Source organism: Anomalospiza imberbis, chromosome 8 (genome assembly GCF_031753505.1).
Source record: "Anomalospiza imberbis isolate Cuckoo-Finch-1a 21T00152 chromosome 8, ASM3175350v1, whole genome shotgun sequence".
Lineage (NCBI taxonomy): Eukaryota > Metazoa > Chordata > Aves > Passeriformes > Viduidae > Anomalospiza > Anomalospiza imberbis.
Window position 1 is genome coordinate 14,658,555 of NC_089688.1, and position 19,556 is coordinate 14,678,110.

A 19,556-nucleotide genomic window follows, 5' to 3' on the forward strand; every position below is an offset into this window, starting at 1 on the left:
ACTATCAGCAGGCTCCTGTGAAACTGCTGGGGGAAGACTGCTTATGGCTTTCAATAATGCAATACCCCACAAACGCCTTTCAGCAGTAAAGAAATGCTCACAGAGCATATGCTGCTCCAGGAGATAATTTAATTTGTCTGACAGGACTCAAATTTGAGTACATAAGACTTCTAATTTTTAAATTAAATTAAATTCTGCACAGCACATCACATCCAGTGAAAAGCACAATGCACTCCTGAAGGATTTCAGTGCTGCAGTAGAGACTCCATCATCTCTTTTATGTCAGCAATTTGTAAGGATTAGTTAGGGAGTATTGTTGGGTTGGGAGAAGGGCATTACTTATTTTTAGAGACTGGCTTTCAAGTTATTTCAGTGGAAACGTGAGGCAGAGAATTACACCAGATTAATTCACTTTTTTGAATGCTTAAGACATAGACCTGATTTCTAAAGTTCCAGGTGTTTGAATTTGACACAATCCATTACATTCTTGTCTTTTGTTTCCAGCTTACAACATAGAGGCTTTCACTTAAACAAACCTTAAGATAAAATTTGAGTGATGAAATATTGATGACAAATTATTGCTATTAAAAGCTGCAGAACAAAATATTTGTGCCTGACAATACATATTCAAAAATAAAAACTCTGCACCTGTTCTTTATTTGGTGATGTGAAATTTAGTTTTGATGCAATTTTCCTATTAAGAAAATAAAGAACGATGAGAGAAAAAATTATTAACACTTCAAAAATTAAAGAAAAAATTGCAAGCACTGAAAGATCAAATCAACTTACAAAGCATAAAAAAAGTGGCAACAGCAATAAAAAATGGAGCTCAAGCAGAAAGATTTAAAAGAGCAACTGTATTTTACACCTCTGGAATAGACAGATCTCTAAACTGATTCAAGAATGAGTAGGCTTATTGCCAATTAAGCAATCCAGCAATATGGTTATATGGATGGTAGCATAACAAGCAGGCTTAAGCAAGATAACAGACAACCTGATAAGAAGCAGTTCTGTTCCTGACTGATAAACTGGAATATTTTTAAAGGTATATTTGCACAGCTTTTCTTGGTGTGTTACAGAAATGGCCTATTTACCCCACAGACATCACTGAAGCGTACAGTAACAGTAAATCAAAAGTAGCACACAAAGATTCATATAAGAACTACCTAAATCTTACTGAAATTGACAACTCCCTCCAATTAAAGACTAACAAAGACAGCATGAGGACACCAGAATAAATTGATAAAAAATCATATGAAAACACTGAAAGTTTACATAGATACCACCACCACCATAGTTTCATAGAGCAAGATCAAATGATGTACTGGCTACTTCCAGCACAAGGCCAGAATCCCAGAGATCAGCCTAAACACAGCATTATACAGGCAGGTAGCCCACCATTTATTTATAGGCAAAATTCTGGAAAAAAACTGACTTTAAAAAAAAAAAAAAGATATCAAGCCTTACTTGTCAAGGAAGTCCTTGTCCACAACTGCACAGATATCAAGCAGAGGATTTCCCATTCCAAAGAGGACATTTTCACTGTAAGAGAATAAATTATTTCAAGTTAGCTTAGTACTGGTTTATTGTTTCTAGTATATGTAAAGATATTTTTAATTAGAGAGAAAAACAAAAGTATACACATTTTGCCCAGCACAGTAAACACCTAGTGACCTGGCATACATACAGAATCAAATTTGAGTGAAGTACCATCCTACAGTGATCTTTGATCAATACACAGACTGCAATAACACATTATTCTGTTAAACTGTCACTTACTCAGATAAAGAATTTAAGCTGCATGCCACATGATGGAGTTTTAAAGGATGACATTCAAGTTGTAATACCAAATTTTAGACAGGGGAAGCATCACACCAGAGTAATAAGAATTTCACTGAACCCACTCAGTTGTTGGGTACCAACAAATAATTAACAATTTAAGTCTGTTCTACTACACTGAAACAAAGAGACAACGGGTTCTGCACTGCCAGCCATTTTAAACACTGCAGCTCTCTACTGGTAGGTTGGATGTACTTTTTATGCAATTTGACATTCCTTACCATGACTTCTTTCACATAGAAAAAGGATATCAAAAATACTGTAAACAGTATTCTTGAGACAGACAGCTTTAACCTCTTTTTTAGATTAATACAGAAACCATGTGTTACATTTTCCTGAATAGCATGCACTTGGGTGATAATGCAGTAATACCAAAGGATTAGATATGTGGTCAAGTGTCAAGTAGGAGTGAATGCAGCTGTTCTCTAAAACTACATCCAAACCCATCACATTCCTTGCCAAACTAACACCTACTGTCTCCAACCAACAAGGCACACCCACGCTCCAACTACCAAAGGTAGCTTCAGTATGACCACCTATATGGGGTTTGTGTGGCCAGGTTTTGGTAGCCAGGGGCCTACAGGGGTGGCTCCTGTGAGAAGCTGCCAGAAGCTTCCACCATGTCCAGCAGAGCCAGTCCCTGGTAGCTCCAAGATGGGCATGCCAGTGGCCAAGGTGGGGCTAATTAGAGATGATCGTTACACCTCGGTGATAACAGATTTCAGAAGGGGGAAAAAAGTTATTGTTGTAGATGTAATGAGGCCAGAGAAGAGCAGGGTGAGAACATGTGAGAGGAACAGCTCTGCAGACACCGTGGTCAGCAGAGAAGGAGAGGCAGGAGGTGCTGCAGGCACCTGAGCTGAGGTTCCCCTGCAGCTCTTGGTGCAGACCATGGTGAAGCAGGATGTCCCCCTGCAGCCCATGGAGGTCCACGGGGATGCAGAGATCCCCCTGCAGCCCATGCAAGAGACCCACGATGGAAAAGGTGGATGCCTGAGAGGAGGCTGGGACCCCACTGGAGGCCTGTGCTGGAGCAGCCACCTGGCAGGGACCTGCAGACCCATGGAGAGAGGAGCCCATGCTGGAGCAGGTTTCCTGGTAGGACTTGTGACCCTGTGAAGGAGCCATGCTGGAGCAGCCTGTCCTGGAAGGACTGCACTTGGTGGAACAGTGACCCACGCTGCACTATGGAAAACATGATTAATAACCTTGATACTGAGACACAGCAAACCATGCTTTAAGTATCTTACTTTTTGTAGCTTTAAAGACAATCCTTTAGAGCCCATTTCATTGTAAATAAAATGTGGAAGATGCTGTTTGAAATGTGTGCTTGATGCTGCTTGTGGAAGATGGAGCCAGAAACCCAGTTTGCTCCTAACTGGAAGAGTTAACATCTGCTTAGTAAAAACCTGTAAGACTGGCTAAATACTTTTGTCAGTGTGACAAATAGCACAATGTTCAAAATAGCATAACCATAAGTTACACCTGGCTAGAAGACATGAAGAGTGAGAGACAGATGACAGCTCAGAAGACATAAGGATAAAGGGGATTGCAGTTGAAGTCACAAGACAGAACATTCTCTCTGCTGTAAAACCTAAGTATTGCATAAGTAGTACTGTAGGACAATGAATGAAGTCAGAACTTTTCAAGTGTTGAATGCAGATTTGTCCCAAGCTATATGTTCCTGTACTTAATGTTTACCTGATTTTCAAATGCTGTGAAATTCTACACATCAATAGATTTATAACTACACTTAAGAAAAAACAACATATCATGGATAACTTCTGTATAAGACATGAGCCAGGACTTTAATGGTCAGTATGCCAGAAAACAGCAGCTGTACTTACAAAAAAAAAAAAAAATCTGATATACAGCTGACATGCTGAGGTCACTGCCTATGAAGAAGTTCCCACATTCAATGGAAAAGCAAAATAGAAGCTACCAAACATTCAATGAGCTGTGGGCTACAGAACCTGCAGGTCAGTGTGTTCAAAGCAGCACAAGAGCAACTTTGTGCAGAAGCTGTATGAAGCCAATAACATGTGTACAAACTCCTCACACGTCAGCAGCAGCAGGAACCAGAACTTTCGGTGCTATTTAATCCAGGCAGCTCTTTACATCACATCTAAGTCCTGCTCATTCCCAAGCCTTCCTTCACCCACAATATTTTATAATCATCCCCATTCAAGTATTCCAGAGGCTGTATGTAGGGCGCTATTTGGAATCAAGATTGAAAAGCCAAGGTAGCTATCATTAGATTAGTAAATGTATGTTCAGAAACATTCCACTGAAACTTCTGGGCAAACTCTCCTCAAATTCAGTATAGTTGTTTCTCACAGCTAAATGTAGGACAGCAGAACTTGACAATGGTTTAAACACATAAAACTTTGAGTCGATTTAACATTGATTTTGCTGAAGAAATCAAGTGTTATACACTGTTTACCTGTTTTTGCAAATAATCTAAACACATAAGATAATGTATACAAATCTCTAGCTCTGTATCTTCAATCAATATGTATTTCTACATTTTTAGTTCTTTCTAGGTGTTAAAATTACCTAAGTACCAAGATACTAGAACTTCTGTGCTTAAAAATATGTATTAACATTCAACTGGGAAAAAAAAGAGAAGAAAAATCCATACACTCCATTTGTACTGGGGACTGGAGTTGTATTTTTCCTTAAGTGTCACTGTATTTGGCAAAAATACCTTTATGGGGAAAATGGGAAAAGTCTAAAGAATTTCTAAGTCACAAATTTATAAAGGTCAACAAGCAGATACTTAAGAGGTTGGATTCAATCTCAGAGGTTTTTTCCAATGTAACTGATTTTGGAATCCCCCACTGTGGTCAGCATTTTCTAATACAAGCTTTGTTAACCAATCTGGAAGGTCCTACTGTTAAAGAGGAAGACTTGACTGTGTAAATTGTTAGCGTGTTCAACCTGACTAACCCAACACTGGCTACATTTAGCTCAATGCAAATCACCCTTCCCTTCTTGAGGAGCTGCGAAGTTTCCACACTGTTACACTATTGCACTGCTTGTGGCACTACATGAAGTAGAGCAACTACTTGGCTTCAGGTTGCTCCCAAGTAAAAATGAAAAAATATATTTTTTTAAATCTCATATACTCTGTAAAGCCACACAAGCCTCTGTAAAAGCATAAAATAAACCAAATATTTATGATTCTGGAGAATGCTAAATTTACGAGTCTTCAGAGCAAAAAACTGAGATATTAAACTGTTATATTCTCATCAAGTTGAAGACTTTGAACAGTAGATTTGAACCTTATAGGCCTTATGTTTGCTGTTCAGTCACACTGGACATCTGCAGTGATTAAAATTTCAGTGATTATTTCCAACCAGTTAGGGATAAAACATAGTGAGGAAGCAGTAATAATTTCCTGAAATTTGATATTCCACAATACATAGGTTATTTGGGGACACATCTCTACCACAGACACAGAACACACTTTTGTAGTCCCCAGCTTCCCTGCCTCTCCCCAGTCCCTTCACTTTCACTGGAGTACTGGTATCACTCAAAAAGGATGCTCTTGTTTGACCCAACTAACCTATTGCAAAAGAATATCTGGATCAGTTTTTCAAGAAGCAGGGGATAACTCCTTCACCTGCACAAATTAAGGGCATATATAATTAAGTATACAGTCAGCATCTATGTGTGTATATGTATACAGACACACAAAGAGTACACATATATGAACAAGATATATGTTTTTTCAACTCCAAACTACAAATAAGATGTTCACACAAATCTAAAAGTTGTTTGAACAAAAACACACCATCCATCTAATAGGCAAAACTACAGAACAGTAACTACAGAAATTTTTGATGTACATCACATTTACATTCATAACTATTGACAAGCAGCCATATACTTTATGAGTTTGGCTTTTAACTTAGGACTACATGAAATGTGAGTTGCAATTACGAATTCAAGCAATGTAACTCATTAAGTACAAATAAATCTTCACCTATTAATTAGGTGTTTTGTTCAGACATTACTAATATGACTGATTTTACACAAATGGCCACCTTTTCACACCTTACTCTTATCACAAGTGGCAGAAGTAATAAAATTAAACCAAACTGGATAAAAACAAAACAACAAAACCAAACAAATAAACAAAAAAGAGCCCACAACATCAGTACTGACCTACCCTTGAACCTCTTTTAAGAAGTCAACAAAATTAACTGCAACTGAATGATCTGGAAAGCTGTCTCCAATCTCATGCTCTACTGCTGCAGGCATTTTTTAAAATATGGTCCTGATTCAAGTTGGCTGCTGAGCATTAGCAGCACTATATCCAACTATCACACAATATTGTTATCATCCCAGGCTGCTGCGCACTTCCGTGGAAGAGCAACATCAAAATATCAGTGAAAGCTTATTATTAGTTACTGGCACAGAGACAGAGGAATATTTTGGGCCTTTGGATACTGGCAACTCAGAAAGCCTTAAACATGACTGAGACATTTGGGTGTGCAATTGCATGGCAGCACGCTGTGTGCCTAGTCGTCCTTTTACAAATTTAAGATACGGTCTTGTAAAATCTAAAATATTATTATTTCTAAAGGGTTTCACTATGTCCTTTAAAGTAAGCCAAAACACGGCATGTTTTAAGCCTGTTCTCAGCATATCCAGTTCAGTTTAAAACCCCATATATGACAAGATTTGAACTTACCAAAAGTTACTTATATTTGTAGTTAAAGCAAAATACCAATAGCACCAGATTTATAGCACTTGACTAGCTATAAGCTCTCAACTAAGAGCATCCTCCTGTTATCCCACATACCCATGTAACATCATTACAAGTAGGATGATACAACAGCAAGTAACTCATCTAATACAAAAGTACCTAAGAATTATTATTCCATCCTTCCAGAGTTCAGACAATTTTCTTGCATCACTGGTCGGCAAATCACTTTAGCATATAGACCTTAAACATACAAGCTGGCCTGTAGGACTGCTCACATGCTTTCCTGACGTGGGTGAGCAAAGACAATATTTGGCTAAGCAGTTACATATTTACATACTGACTTAGAGAAACATCTTCAGTGAAGATTTCATTTATTATGAAGCTTTCGTAGTCTTCTAAAGAGACGCACTCACAGGCTCCAACTTTGAAAACAAGTCTAAAAGCTTTGACCTTATGTAAGCAAGGCTGCTGCAGAAAAAACTGTTCCACCACTACCCAGCTCCTCACACAGCTGTGCTAACTCCATGAGCCCCAACAGTGAAATACTATTGCAATTTCAAAGTTACCGTCTAGGTCAGAAACAGTGTAAATGAAACCTGATACACAGAGTTTGGAGGGTGGAAAGAGGAGATGGGAGAATTGCCTTGAATTATCAAATTGAACTTGGAGTCTGTAATATTAGGCATTTTTTAGCAGTCAAAGGTCTGATCAAAGATTACTGATTTACCTCACAATACAACCCCATCTTAAGATGAAGTGTTTGGGGGAGTAAAACTATTCACAGTAACTCCTTTCACTGAATGTTAGGTTACGGGCTTGTCATTCTCCGGGTTTCGCTGACAGGCTGATATCACCGCAATTCCAACAGCCTGCCAAGAGCATAGCCTGCTATTAAGCCCCTGCTTCTCGTTTTTTGGGATTCTTTTAAAATCTAGTTCCAGTCACGGCAAGCTACAGCGAGGGGTTAAGGTTCCAACGCCTCTGCCGGGGTCCCTCGACACGCATCCTCCCACGCCCACGGGCGGCACCCCGCGGCGGGCGGCGGCCGCCCACGCCCAGGCGCTACCTGTGACAGCGGCACCGCAGCCGGGCGACGCCGCACGCAGCCCCCTGCCCCCGCCCCGCGGATCACCTGCGGGCCCGGCCCGGCGCAGCGCTGCTCGGGGTTCTCGCTCCCGATGCCGCTGGGCACCGGCATCGCCCAGCGCCGCCGAGAGTCCCGGCCGGGCGCGCCCACCTGCCCGCGAGAAGCCCCGGGAGCGCTGTGCCTACCGGGCTCAGGGGCCGGCAAGGCACCGGCACAGCTCTCCCTCCTTCCTCGCTCCAGGGGAGCGGGCGTGCAGCCACCAAACCAACTCGCGGCAGATGAAGAGGGATGGGACGAAGCCGCGCTGCCCCGCATCCCGATTACACAGCGGGGAGAAGAGCCCGGCTGCGGCGGAGCATCGCGCCGGGCGCCTCCGCCCCGCCAGCAGGAGTGCATCAGCACCCGCCGCCCCTTTCCCCGGGACGCGGGGCTGTGCTGCGGGCGCTGCCTGGGTGCTCGACATTACCTGAGAGTGGCCATGGCTCCCCGCCCGCCCGGCCGCCCGCGGCAGAGTCCCCTGGCAGCGGCACCAGCACCGTCGCCTCTCCGCCCGGCGCCCGCGCCTCGGTCGCGACTGAGCGCTGGGCAGCGCTCGGCCGGCCCACCGCGCGCCCCGCCCCGCCCGCCCGCGCGTCCCGCCATTGGCAGGGCGGCCGGCGGGGCGGGCCCGGGCCCTGCGCGGCGGCCGCGCGGCGCGAGGAGCCGCGGGGCGCTGCCGACGGGCCCCGCGCCCCGGTTCGGCAGCGCCCGGTACCGAGCGGTGCCGCCCGCCCGGCACCCCCGGGCTCCCCGACCGCCATCTTTGGTACGGGCGGAGAGCGCGCGCCTCCCACGCAGCTCCTGCTGCCGCCGTCCCCTCTGCGAGCCCCGGCGGCGAGCGGGGGAGACAGTGACGATTGGCCAAGGGGAAAAAAAAGTTTAGTGGCGGTAGCCGCGCAGAGGTGCGGGGCTCGAGCCGCACCGCCCACAGTAAAGATGGCCAGCGGAGCCCCTGGCAGCGCTGCCCCTCGGGTGTCACGGGGCCGTGGGAACCGAGGGGACCCCCCGCCCCGGCTCTGTCCTGGCCGCGGGCTCACGCCCGCCCCGACACACGATCGCTACACCCTCGACACGAACGCGTTTTCCCTCTTTTTATTTAACCGCGCGTCGGGTCAGACGCGAAGCCGCCCCGAGTGACCTCCTGCGGAGCCTGCCTTCCTCCGCAGGCGGCGGCCGCCGGGCGCGGGGCCGGCTGCCGAGCCCCCGGAGCACATCGCCTCGTTCCGGGCTGCCGGAGCGCCCGGCAGCCACCTGTGGAACGAGCGCTCCGGGCGCCCGGCAGGCCAGAGGACATGACTGGAAACACGGGAAGAAAAGGGCAGCCCGACATTGCTTATCCCCTTTTCTTATTCGCCTGACACTGGCAGAACTGCCGTATCAGAAAGGGAAAGTCTCGCTAAAGCCAGGTTTCTATCGTCACTCCTCATCTGGCTGTCAAAATTACTGCCACATTGTGCAGATTTGGCACTTACTTTGTTAACTTGCTAGCACCAGAAACACTGATTCATGAAACTGAAGCCAATAGGTTGTTTTTGCCAAAAATGAATCCCACATTGTTGAGTACTGCTGTGTCACCTCTAACTAAATATTTGAACTTCACAACTTCATAATCCTGTGGTTATTAGTCTGAAGTTTCCCTTCCTTTCCATCTACAAAATGGGAATATTGTACTCAGAAAAATTAAAGCCAAACTTTCCTTCTATTTCTGATTTTGGGGTCTCTCAGAGGAGATGATGCTAAAATATGACATGCTGACAAAGGTCAAGGACCTGCATTGTCACATGAAAATAACAGAAAAATTTATGCTCAATTCCTGATGTAGGACAAATCTCCTAGGTCCTCTAAATCAGACACTCAAAAAACAATCACCACTTACTGAACTAGTCACAAAACTCCCATTACTGAAGTGTGTCAGGTGTCCTGAAAAGTCAAATAAGAGTAGGAAACACATCCATCCGCTTACTGCTATTGCAACACAATGTGTAAGAGGTCCTCAATCCTGAGGGAGGATTTTGAACTCTATTGAAATGCAAATACATAGATACATAATGATTGCATCCTCCAATTCACGCTGGACTATTTATTATGTCAGTTTAGCAGTTTCAGTGCTTAATAGCCACACCTCTGTTTTCTAACCTGGAAGGTGGGGGAGGAAGATCCCATCACCAGCAAATATAGTAATAGCTACATAACTTGTTATTGTATATAACTATAGAATGAAGCTGTCTTCTTGGTTCAATCACTGTATTCAAAATATTGAAAACATTTTATTAATCTAGTTGCAGATTCCCTAGTAATTGTCTGATTTTAATAAGCACATAAAGATATGTAAAGAAAAATACATAATACTTCAACATGAACTATATTTACAGTAATTTGCAACATACAGCTGGATATTACAAATAGTAAGCTACAGACTAAGAGGTCAAATGAGGTACCATCAAATGTTTCTAAATTTTACCCACTTGAGCATATTTTCTCTAAAAGATATTAACATCTTTTCGTGGGTTAGCATGTATGACACCTCAACAGCAGTCAACAGCACTTTATAAGCCTCCAGCTATTCCCCATGCCCAATCATCTTGCCTGTGCTATCACATACTCACAGATTCTACTGCTACTGACATCTTCAGACACCACCTGCCCCTACTACCACTTATCACTGGGATTTTAGTCATTTGCCAGGGAACTGCTAGACATCCAGACCTAACCCTAGCCTAAATAAGTGGAGAAAAAGCAACCACAGTATCCCTGGGAAAATGGTCAGTTATGACTTATGGTCATTCAGAGATGACCTTAATGCTCGTGCCCCAATTTCAACTTGCAGTCCCACCATGTATGTGCTGGGCAGCCAGTCTGAGTTTGCTCAGCCTTCCTGACCCCTGACCTTCCAAACTCCCTCTGCTTGCATGGGGCACCTGACCTTGCCTTCACATGTGATTTGGCCTCAGAAATCCCTGAGAGAAACACGGAATTTACAGCTTTTGTATCTAAAAATATATAATGTCTGACACAGTCTAGCCACAATTTCTTGACTGCTGTTGTTACTATACAAGAGAGAAATCTTCATGACCATGTAAGTTTCTTTATATGTAATAAACAACTTCCTCGGGTGATTTCACTAAAATGTTTCCCTTCAAGCACACTATGAATTGAAAATGAACTCCAACCCTACCTGATAAAATAACAGGCAGGCATATGAGAACATTTAAAATTGCACTTTATTGAAGTAATCCATGAAACTCTAGACATTATATATTTGTAACCTGTGTATCCAAGAGACAAGCAATCTAGGCCTTAGCCTTGGACTAATGTGTTAACGTTTTACACCACAAACATTTGGTATAAATCTTACAGTTTTCAATATATAAACAAAAAGTTCTCTATTAACCCCCATATTTTCACTCAATTTCTTTAAAGTACAAAAGTAAGGTTGATCTTAGATAAGCTGCCCATCTGTTTGCAAGACAGAAGGGTGATCTTTTATGTAATAGCCCCAGTAGACATTATAAAATGGGACTAGTGAGCAGCAAGTCCACAAATTCTCTTCAATAACAGCATTTTGCAGAGCTTGCAGATATCTTCTATTATAACAGTTGTTTTGAAAACTTTTCTACAGAGAAAGTTTAATATCTCGCAACATAAAATAAGATGCATATTTAGCTTGTATAGGTTCTGCTTGCAAAGTATTAAAAATCTTTTGTTATTTTAAGAATTCTGTAACATCATCCCATTTCTTTTCATGTAGCTTCACAGAATGTTCAGCTGTAAAAGCAAAGGAAAGCCTATAAATCTGCTAACTCTTCAGCATATTGCAGACATCCATACTTTCTTCTATTTTATCCTAATCAAACAGCATAGCCCTTGAAACAGTTACAACTGCTTTGTACCACTGAATGTACAAAGAAGAAAACCCCACAACGATCTCTCACTGTAAATTAAATCCCAAAGTAGCATAAAGCCAGCAAGTAGCTTTATCTTACCATATCTTTCAAGTTCAGAACAGCTTTGACTGTAGTCAAATAATCATTATGGAAATTATTACAGTTCAAAATGGAAAAAATCCCCTTCCCTTCCCTGAAATCTGAGTAATACCCAAAGACTTCTCTCCTTCATACAAAATGTACTGGTATTACATAAATAATAATATTTTGTACTATTATACATTATATGACTAATACATTTTTAAGAATCAATTATGTAAATAAAAAATGAACATCCTTGAAAAAAGCACTGTGTTCACATTGTATCTGCAAATTCAATTTACTTTTTTCAAAAAGATAAGGTTTTCCAATACACTGTCAGCAAATAGTAATTAATGACCTTTAGATAGCAACCCATTCCCTGCTTCTGAAACTGGTTTTGTGAAATATTTGCGTACCATGCCTGTGTAAGTAACAACTAAAATTCAATATCACAACCTTGTATCACAAGCCAGAATTTTGCTTCCAAGATTTCCACATGAAATATACCTTAGCAAGAGCAGAGTAAGCCAAGGTCTTGTGCTACAGAATTTCACATTGCTACACTAACACCATAGTCAGCTAATTCTGCATTCATTCAAGTCTCTTTCCTGGGCATCTTCCTTGTCTGTTCATAAGCAATATTAGTAGATCCAATGAGGTGAGTAATCCTACACAAACTGTTCCTTTAGTTGAAAAAGAAGGAGCTCAAATCTCAGGAAAACACAGTTTCAAGATTCAAGATGAGAGAGGCCTATTTACACTGGCTCTTCTCTCCCAGGCAATTCAGCTTGCAAGCAGCCTCAGGGACAGGACTAGTCCCAGTGACTTAAGGGAGGCAAGGACTCATCCCAGCGAGGCAGAGCTGCACCTTTCTGCAGGGTATTGGCCAAGGCTGATACTACTGCTCTGGGTGTGACTCTGCTGGCCAGGTGGGCAGCAGTGACATCGGTAAGGAAAGACAGCCTGTGGTCCAGAGAACAAAGAGCCTTCCCACAACCTCCTCTTTCCTCAGGTTACACACTCCCTACAATAAAGCAAGGCATTCCTTCAATGAAAAGGATGAAACACCACAGCAATCTTTCTCCAAAACAAGAACACAAAACTGTGGAAATATGACGCGTGCTGTGCAAAATCCCAGAGGATTACATCAAAGGCCAGGTGAAGACACTTGTCAAGGGTAATTTGAGAGTTACACATCTGAACAATGGAAACCAGTGCCTGCACTGTAAGAGCACGGGAGTTTCCATGCTGCAAGTCATTCCGGTTTTGGATGTATTTCTGTCAACACAGCTTGGAAGGGAAGGTAACTGCTGTTACATCCTAAGTAAAACAAAATTAGCAACGTCTGTTGCTAGTGTCCTCAAGAGTATTTGTCTGATTTCTAAAGGGGACTAAATATTCGAAGGGGACTAAATATTTGAAGAAAAAGTCTATTGCTTTAATTCTGGGAACAAACATAGAAAAGTGCTTGAGTTTCAGCTCTTTCTTTGACCTGAGGACATTACGAGTACCAACATGGAAAACGTTAGCTGTATTTGCAGATATAAGAAATAGGAAAGAAAGAAAATTATAAGTCATGAAGACAAAAACCTAAATGAATACAAATGGGGAGCAAGATGAAATTAAAAAACAAAAAAACCCAAACAAAAAACCCAAACAAAACCAAAACCAAAAATATAAACCCAAACCAAGAGATAAAAGAGAGAAAAAAAATTATTTACTAAATTCTAAGTGAAAGCTTAGTCACAGCTAGCTTAAAATATTCAGAATCTTCTTTCATGTATAAAGAGCTGATGAAGGAATAAGCTAAATTAAAAGTCAGCTTATTAAGAAAATAAAAAATGCATGAAATTTGCAATATTTTTTACAGCCGCTAGTATCAAGTTTTCTAAAATCTAATGGAACAGTAATGACAAAAGACTGCTTTTGATAACAATTATGCACAGAGTATTTGACAATTTAGTCTTAAAATGAAGAGATGTCTAATAGTAGCAGAAGAGGAGGAATACTGTACTTTTTACCTTTAGTATGAACTATTTACCAAACTCAATGCTTACATTGTCTTCTAGATAAACTGATTTGTTCAAACAACTAGCCACGTCATGACTATTCAATCAATACAGCAGCTGCAGAACAGCCAGAAGGTCATAATGCAGCACAGGGGACTTGACAAGTTTGTGTGCAGAAGGAAAAAATGAACATGCATGTTTCTATACAGACACGTACATATAAGCTCAAACATTTCTACGGGAAACATCCAAATTCTTTCATAACTGTACCAGGCTGTTAATAGAATCTGCCTTTGGTTTTCACAGACTTCCCTAACAAAACCAAATATAAAAGGACACAAATCCTTAGTAATTCTCCTCTAAAGTAACACCTCATGATGTTTCTAGTAAGTTGATGCTGCCACTCAGCCACAAGCCATTTTCAGTTTTGCAAGCCCATTTTCTGTTCAAACAGTGCAGTTCACACACGTACAATGATATTCTACTTCAAACAGCAGAGATGCAGTCAGAAGCCCGAAACAAGGCAGCACACATTAATGGCCTTGCCTAAAGCCCATTGGTTTGTAGTGGGGATTTGCAGGCGTCAATAAAGACAATGAAATCCCTGCCGCCTAGCAGATGAATGTCAGCACAACACATTGTTGAGCTGGGAATGCCAGTTTGGGTCTCCGGCTTTGTGAGCTTCTCACTGGGTGGCAAAAGCCAGCCATCCTATACTGCTTTCAAACAAGTGTAGCTTCCTGAACCCAGCCAGCTTTGCCTACCTCACGAGGGAGCGATATTTGCTTTCCTTTGTCTGGAAAGATCAAAAGGGTCTAAAAATGTATCAATGAAACATCTATGAAGCCACTTTGAGAGAAAAAATAATGACAAAAAAAAAAAAGAAAAAACAGGTAAAGGAAACATTTGCTATTGTTGATGAGGTATGGCTTGCATTGCACTGCAGAATTAATTTTTTAATACTAAAATAGTTTTCATAGTTTTTTTTTAATACTAAATTAGTTTTTAATACTAAAATAGTTTTCATGGCAATCACAGGAAGGGCTGAGGTTGATATCATATGGGAGCATAAATATGGTACAACCATGCTTGTTGAATCCATTAGACATGGTCTTCTGAAGAGACTGGAGAGCCTCAGAACTACATATTGAGAACCAGGAATTGTTCTCTATAATCTCCTCAAATTCTTGGTATAACAAGGACGATGTTATTGAGCCCCAAAAATTTTATGTAATTTTTCACTTCTTTTCTAATCCATAGAGGAACTGTTTCCAAGCATATCTAGCAGTGCTTTGCATTAACAACTGAATCTCGCTACAAATACAGCCAAGTCATGGAACCTCGACCAGTCTGGTACCTTCTCTAGCGGCTTTTAAGTCCCACAACAGCACTCAGCCAAACACGTTCTTGCCACTACGTTCAAATCAGTGCTGAGGTCTGCTAAATCTAGTCCAACGACCAACTGCTTCATGAGTTCAACCTGTGGCAAACAGCACACATTAGCTTTATTTGATCACCAGTTAATTACAGCATTTCTTCTCTTATGAAACGGAGCTGGAGCCTATTTATACTTTGGCTTGAAATAACTTGCAACAGAATTAACATATGCAAGTTCTAACAACATTCCTCAGGTTTTATCTATCATACCTTACAGAAGTAGTATTTGCAGTTTAGTCAGTCGTTACCAGACATGGTATGTCACCACTGCCTTTCATTCCACTGCAAACAACCTTTAAATTTTTAACTCAGTACACCAATAACATTCTCAAATTTCAAATTTTTCTCATATTTAATCTAAAAATGCTGTTTCCTCTAATAAACTTTTTAAACAGAAACATTGCAGCTGCCAGTTTCTTGCCTCATCTTGCTTTAAGGAGACGTGGAGATAACTCTTGCTTTTTTTACTACAACCTTATCTTGCTGCCTGCCATTTATTTGCTTTCAGAGCTCAGTTACATCTTTCCTCTTCTACTATCTGCAACTGAGCTTGTCAACCATTACTAAACTTGAAAAGTCACTTGGCTACCAAAGAAGCAAGTACCCTGACTTTGACAAATTTAATAGGATTAGCTCTTTCAATAAGGACATCAGTACCAAAAAAGACTGTTCTAATCTCAGTACTAAAGTACATCCCCTTTATGCTATATTTGAGTGAGTTATTAGTTATCAGTTATCGCCAAGATAATTTTGGACCTTTCAAGGCTTCTGTCATTAATTCTCTTCATACACTGAACACTTGGAAGTCAGCTATCTTACAATTATATTCATATCTGAATAATCCTGAGAAAACAAACTTGAAACTGTATTAAAAAAAAAAAACTGCTTTACAGCTCTCAGTACTCAAAGTTCTCATTTTGACTGTGCATCCTCCATTGAGAAACCTTACATTTTTCTGCTATGACATTTAAAAATAAATTACTTATGTCTGAGCAGGCCATCATTCAGATGGGATTCAGTCAGTGCTACTGTACTGTGATCACAGAAATGAGGAAGTATAGCAAATCGCACAGATTATTTCAATATGAAAATATTTAAAATTATACGGTATGTCTTGAAGAAAATGTAACTGTTAACGCGGATTTTCAGTTTCCTGTCTGACAGGGACAGAGACCCTCGCGCGAGTATTAATCGGGGTGTTTTTCAGAGGCTATTTTCAAAGGGGAGGCAGACGCAATGACAACCCCAGATGTGCTCTAGTACGGGGCCATCGTTGCGGGCAGCGTTCCGTTTTACCGCACCCCACCCAGGCGTTCAGCAGCTCCTTCGCACTGACCGACCCGACCCCAGGGCACAGCGCGACCCCCGCGCCGCCCACCCGCCGCTGCCTCGGCTGCGGGGAGCCCAGTGCGGCGGCGCCCCCGGCACCCGCCGGGCCCGGCAGCGGTACCGCAGCAGCAGCCGGGGCAGCGCGGCGGGACGGCCCCGCCGCCTTCTCCACGTGCGCCCGGTGCCGCGGAGGGGCCGCCCGCGCCCCCCGCGCGCAGCCCGGCCAAGCACAGCCCGGCGCGGCGGGACGCTGCCGGCGGAGCCCGACCGCCCCGCGGAGGGGGCACGTGTCTCGCCCTCCGCCGGGGGCAGCACCAGCGACCCTCCGGCCCCCGCAGGGATTGCTCGCGAAGCAGAGCCCGTCCCGGCGCCCGTTACCTCAGCTGCTTCTGCTCCAGCTTCAGCTTCTTGGCTTGCGGCTCCCCCGCTGCCATCTTCGCGCTGGGAGGCGTGCGGCGCGCACCGCTCCCCTCGGCCCGCCCGCCGGCCCCGGCCCGCCCCGCCGACCGCGCCAGCACCGCCACCGGGGGGCGGGGGCGCCGGGACGAGCGTACGGCCGCGCCGGGCGCCTGACGGGGCGGGGAGCGGAGTCCACGCCGCCCGCCGTCCCTGCCCAGCCGCGCGCTGCCGCGGCGCCGGTCCGGGTGGGTTAAGCGCCCGGGGGCCGCTCCCGTCTCCTGCCGGCCGACGGGGCCGAGCGGTACTGACCGGCACTGACCGGCGGCGAGGGGCGACCGTGGCAGCGGGGCCGGCGGGCCCGGGGAGGGAGGGGGCCGTGCTCGGGCGCTCGGCGCAGGCAGCGCCCCGGCCGCCCGCGCCTCCGCCGGGGGGCGGCCCCGCGCCTCCGCCGGGCCTCGCCGCCATCTTGGCCGCTGCCCCGCTGTCCCGGGAGCGGGACGGGCCGTGCCGGGCCGGGGGAGGTACGTGGGGCGCGGGCGGCCCGGGCCGTGAGGGAGCGGGGCGGTTCTGTCCTTGCTCGGGGGGACGGGATCCCTGCCAGGCGGGAGCCGCCCGTGCCCGGTCCCGGCCGCGCTGGTTGGCCGGTGTCGGGCAGGGGCGACATCCCCGCCAGCGGCGGTACCGGGAGGCTGCCCTGCAAATCCGAGATTTGCCGTTTTATTCGCCTCAGTTTCCGTTGTTCGGTGCCTATTTAAATACAAAATCGTTGCCGTGTTTGGATACCACCCGCCACCCCTCCCACGCCGTTGTTCTGGGCTCTGGCGGAGGTGCGGAACCGCCCGGCGGAGAGTGGGCAGGGTCGGCTCAGAGCCGCGTAGCGGCGGATCTGCGGCGCTCACGCTCCACGACGAGGCGCGGGGTGAGGGGGACCGTGCCCCGGGCAGTCGGCGCGGACAGCGCGGGGCCTGCAGCAGTGGCCATGTGGGAGCCGCCGTGCGCGGCAGAGCCCGCAGCCGGGCCAGGCCGGCAGGGGCAGGGCGGGTGGGGGAGCGGCGCCGGCTCACCTGGGTCGGTCTTCAGCGGCCCTGCTGCAGCCATGGTGTTCCTACTCGTGCTGTACTTCCTTAATTAGCACGGGGCCCTGTGAGTGCGGATCTGCCGAATATGCGCTGGGAATAATCCCGTTATCATCCACCACTATGCGCTGCACGTCGCTCCTGCCCTGTTCAGTACCCAGCGGTAACTGAGTGGAGGTTGTCGCTTCTTTTCTTTTGTTTCAGTTCAAATCTGCTGTGAATTAGTAATGCACTTACCGTCTTTTCAGTATGATGGATCGTTCCTACCCATTACGTGTTAATCAAACTGGAGGAATAGCATCACTGTTCAGTGTAGCTTTTCTATAACCAACCAGGCATAAAATCATACTGGAATGATGAAAATTTGTGTTCATAGCAGGCAGACTGCAGTATGGGAGCGGAAAGGTATTTTATAAGAAAAGCAAAACCAAGTTCAGTTACTCATGCATGAGATAAAATGATGGAAACAGTGTTTTACAAAAGAACTGACTGTGCCAACCACAAGAAGATTCTGCTCTGGCAGTTCCTGGTGGGTTTCAATCATACATAGCTTCTCATTTATTTATTAAAGAAAAAAAAAAGAAGAGGAAATATCTGAATGATATTTCTCTGAAATAAAAAGTATTGTATTGTATGCTAACTCAAAAACACAAACAAACTTGGGGTTTTTTTTGGGGGGGGGGAGAAGGACCAGCAGATTCTTTACTGACTCTATGCACATATCTGAAAATTCATTGCAAATGGCAAATCAAACTTGAAGAATTCTCCATGCCTTCTCATGTTTGATTTTGCTGGTTTTATTCAGAAATTAAATTTTCTGTTGTGCAAGACCAGCTAAATCTGAGTTATTCTCTCATATAAAGATCTCCTTACATGAGGAATCTTTAATAAAAACCTTGTCATGAGGATTCAGAAAAGAGAAATTGAAGTCCTTGAGGTAGAGAAGTCTGAGCGGTAGGAAACGAGTGGTAGCTGTATTTTACGGCTGTAATAATGGCAAGAAATTAAGCAATTTTTTTTTTAATGTTAAGTTCCTTCCTCTTATATCCCTTTAATTTTCCACCAACTTACAGCTTCACATATAACTTCAAAAAATTAATACAACGACGATAAGTTAAATCTTTTTTATGCTTATTTAACATAACGTATGAAAGGCAGCCTTTTAACAGGAACTTCTTAGAATAAGAGTATTCATGAGACTCATTCATACAGGATAAAAGAATTAGGGGGCTGCTTTGCTCTGTCCTCTTGGAGGAGGAGGAAGCTGTAAGTGGTTATGTGCCTTCTTTCTGCCCTCTGTGTTTGGACTGGCTGGGGCAGAGTGCACATACATTGGGAAGGGCTGTCATGCACAGCAGAGTTGCAGTGATGCTTGCTGGCTCTGATGGAGTTTTCAGTAGTGCATGGCTCTCTGGCACTGTGCTTGTCCTTTCTGGAACCTTAAGTGCCTCTTGAAAGAGAGCCTGTGAAAGAGAGTAGTATAAAGCTAGTAGCACTGTTGCTCTGGCCTGTCAGACTTACTGGAGGAGTGAACTGGGTGAGCATGGTGGAAAACATCTTCACAAAGAGCTACTGAGTTGGGGCTTTGATATTCTATGGCTGAATCCTGCTGCCTTGTCCATTCAGAGTTCTCCATGGTTTGGCTGGAATATGAGTCCAATT

General features: G+C 44.3%; 2 protein-coding genes and 1 long non-coding RNA gene across 11 annotated transcripts in view; 2 read left to right on the plus strand and 1 right to left on the minus strand.

Annotated features, from left to right (window-relative positions):
• The window catches only part of ADK (adenosine kinase), a 270,500-nt gene extending 253,569 nt beyond the window's left edge, over window positions 1–16,931 (minus strand). For 2 of the 4 annotated variants that reach the window (XM_068198543.1, XM_068198542.1), the window contains exons 1-2: window positions 16,798–16,931; window positions 1,468–1,542 (exon numbers count right to left, since the gene is read on the minus strand). In XM_068198543.1, the coding sequence (XP_068054644.1) occupies window positions 1,468–1,542; window positions 16,798–16,853 (131 nt within the window). In that variant the 5' untranslated portion in view covers window positions 16,854–16,931. Of the gene's footprint in view, window positions 1–1,467; window positions 1,543–8,106; window positions 8,298–16,797 lie in introns of those variants that run through there. The other 2 variants (XM_068198541.1, XM_068198540.1) reach the window with 1 other exon arrangement.
• Window positions 8,435–15,488, plus strand: LOC137478516 (uncharacterized). Its single transcript, XR_011001614.1, has 2 exons — window positions 8,435–9,085; window positions 12,423–15,488. It is a non-coding gene; the product is annotated as an uncharacterized lncRNA (long non-coding RNA).
• A 4-nt stretch (window positions 16,932–16,935) lies between the features above and the next one.
• AP3M1 (adaptor related protein complex 3 subunit mu 1) overlaps window positions 16,936–19,556 on the plus strand; it is a 32,438-nt gene continuing 29,817 nt past the window's right edge. For 4 of the 6 annotated variants that reach the window (XM_068198536.1, XM_068198534.1, XM_068198535.1 and 1 more), the window contains exon 1: window positions 16,936–17,063. The gene's annotated coding sequence lies outside the window, so the exon portion shown is untranslated. Of the gene's footprint in view, window positions 17,064–17,116; window positions 17,340–19,556 lie in introns of those variants that run through there. The other 2 variants (XM_068198538.1, XM_068198539.1) reach the window with 2 other exon arrangements.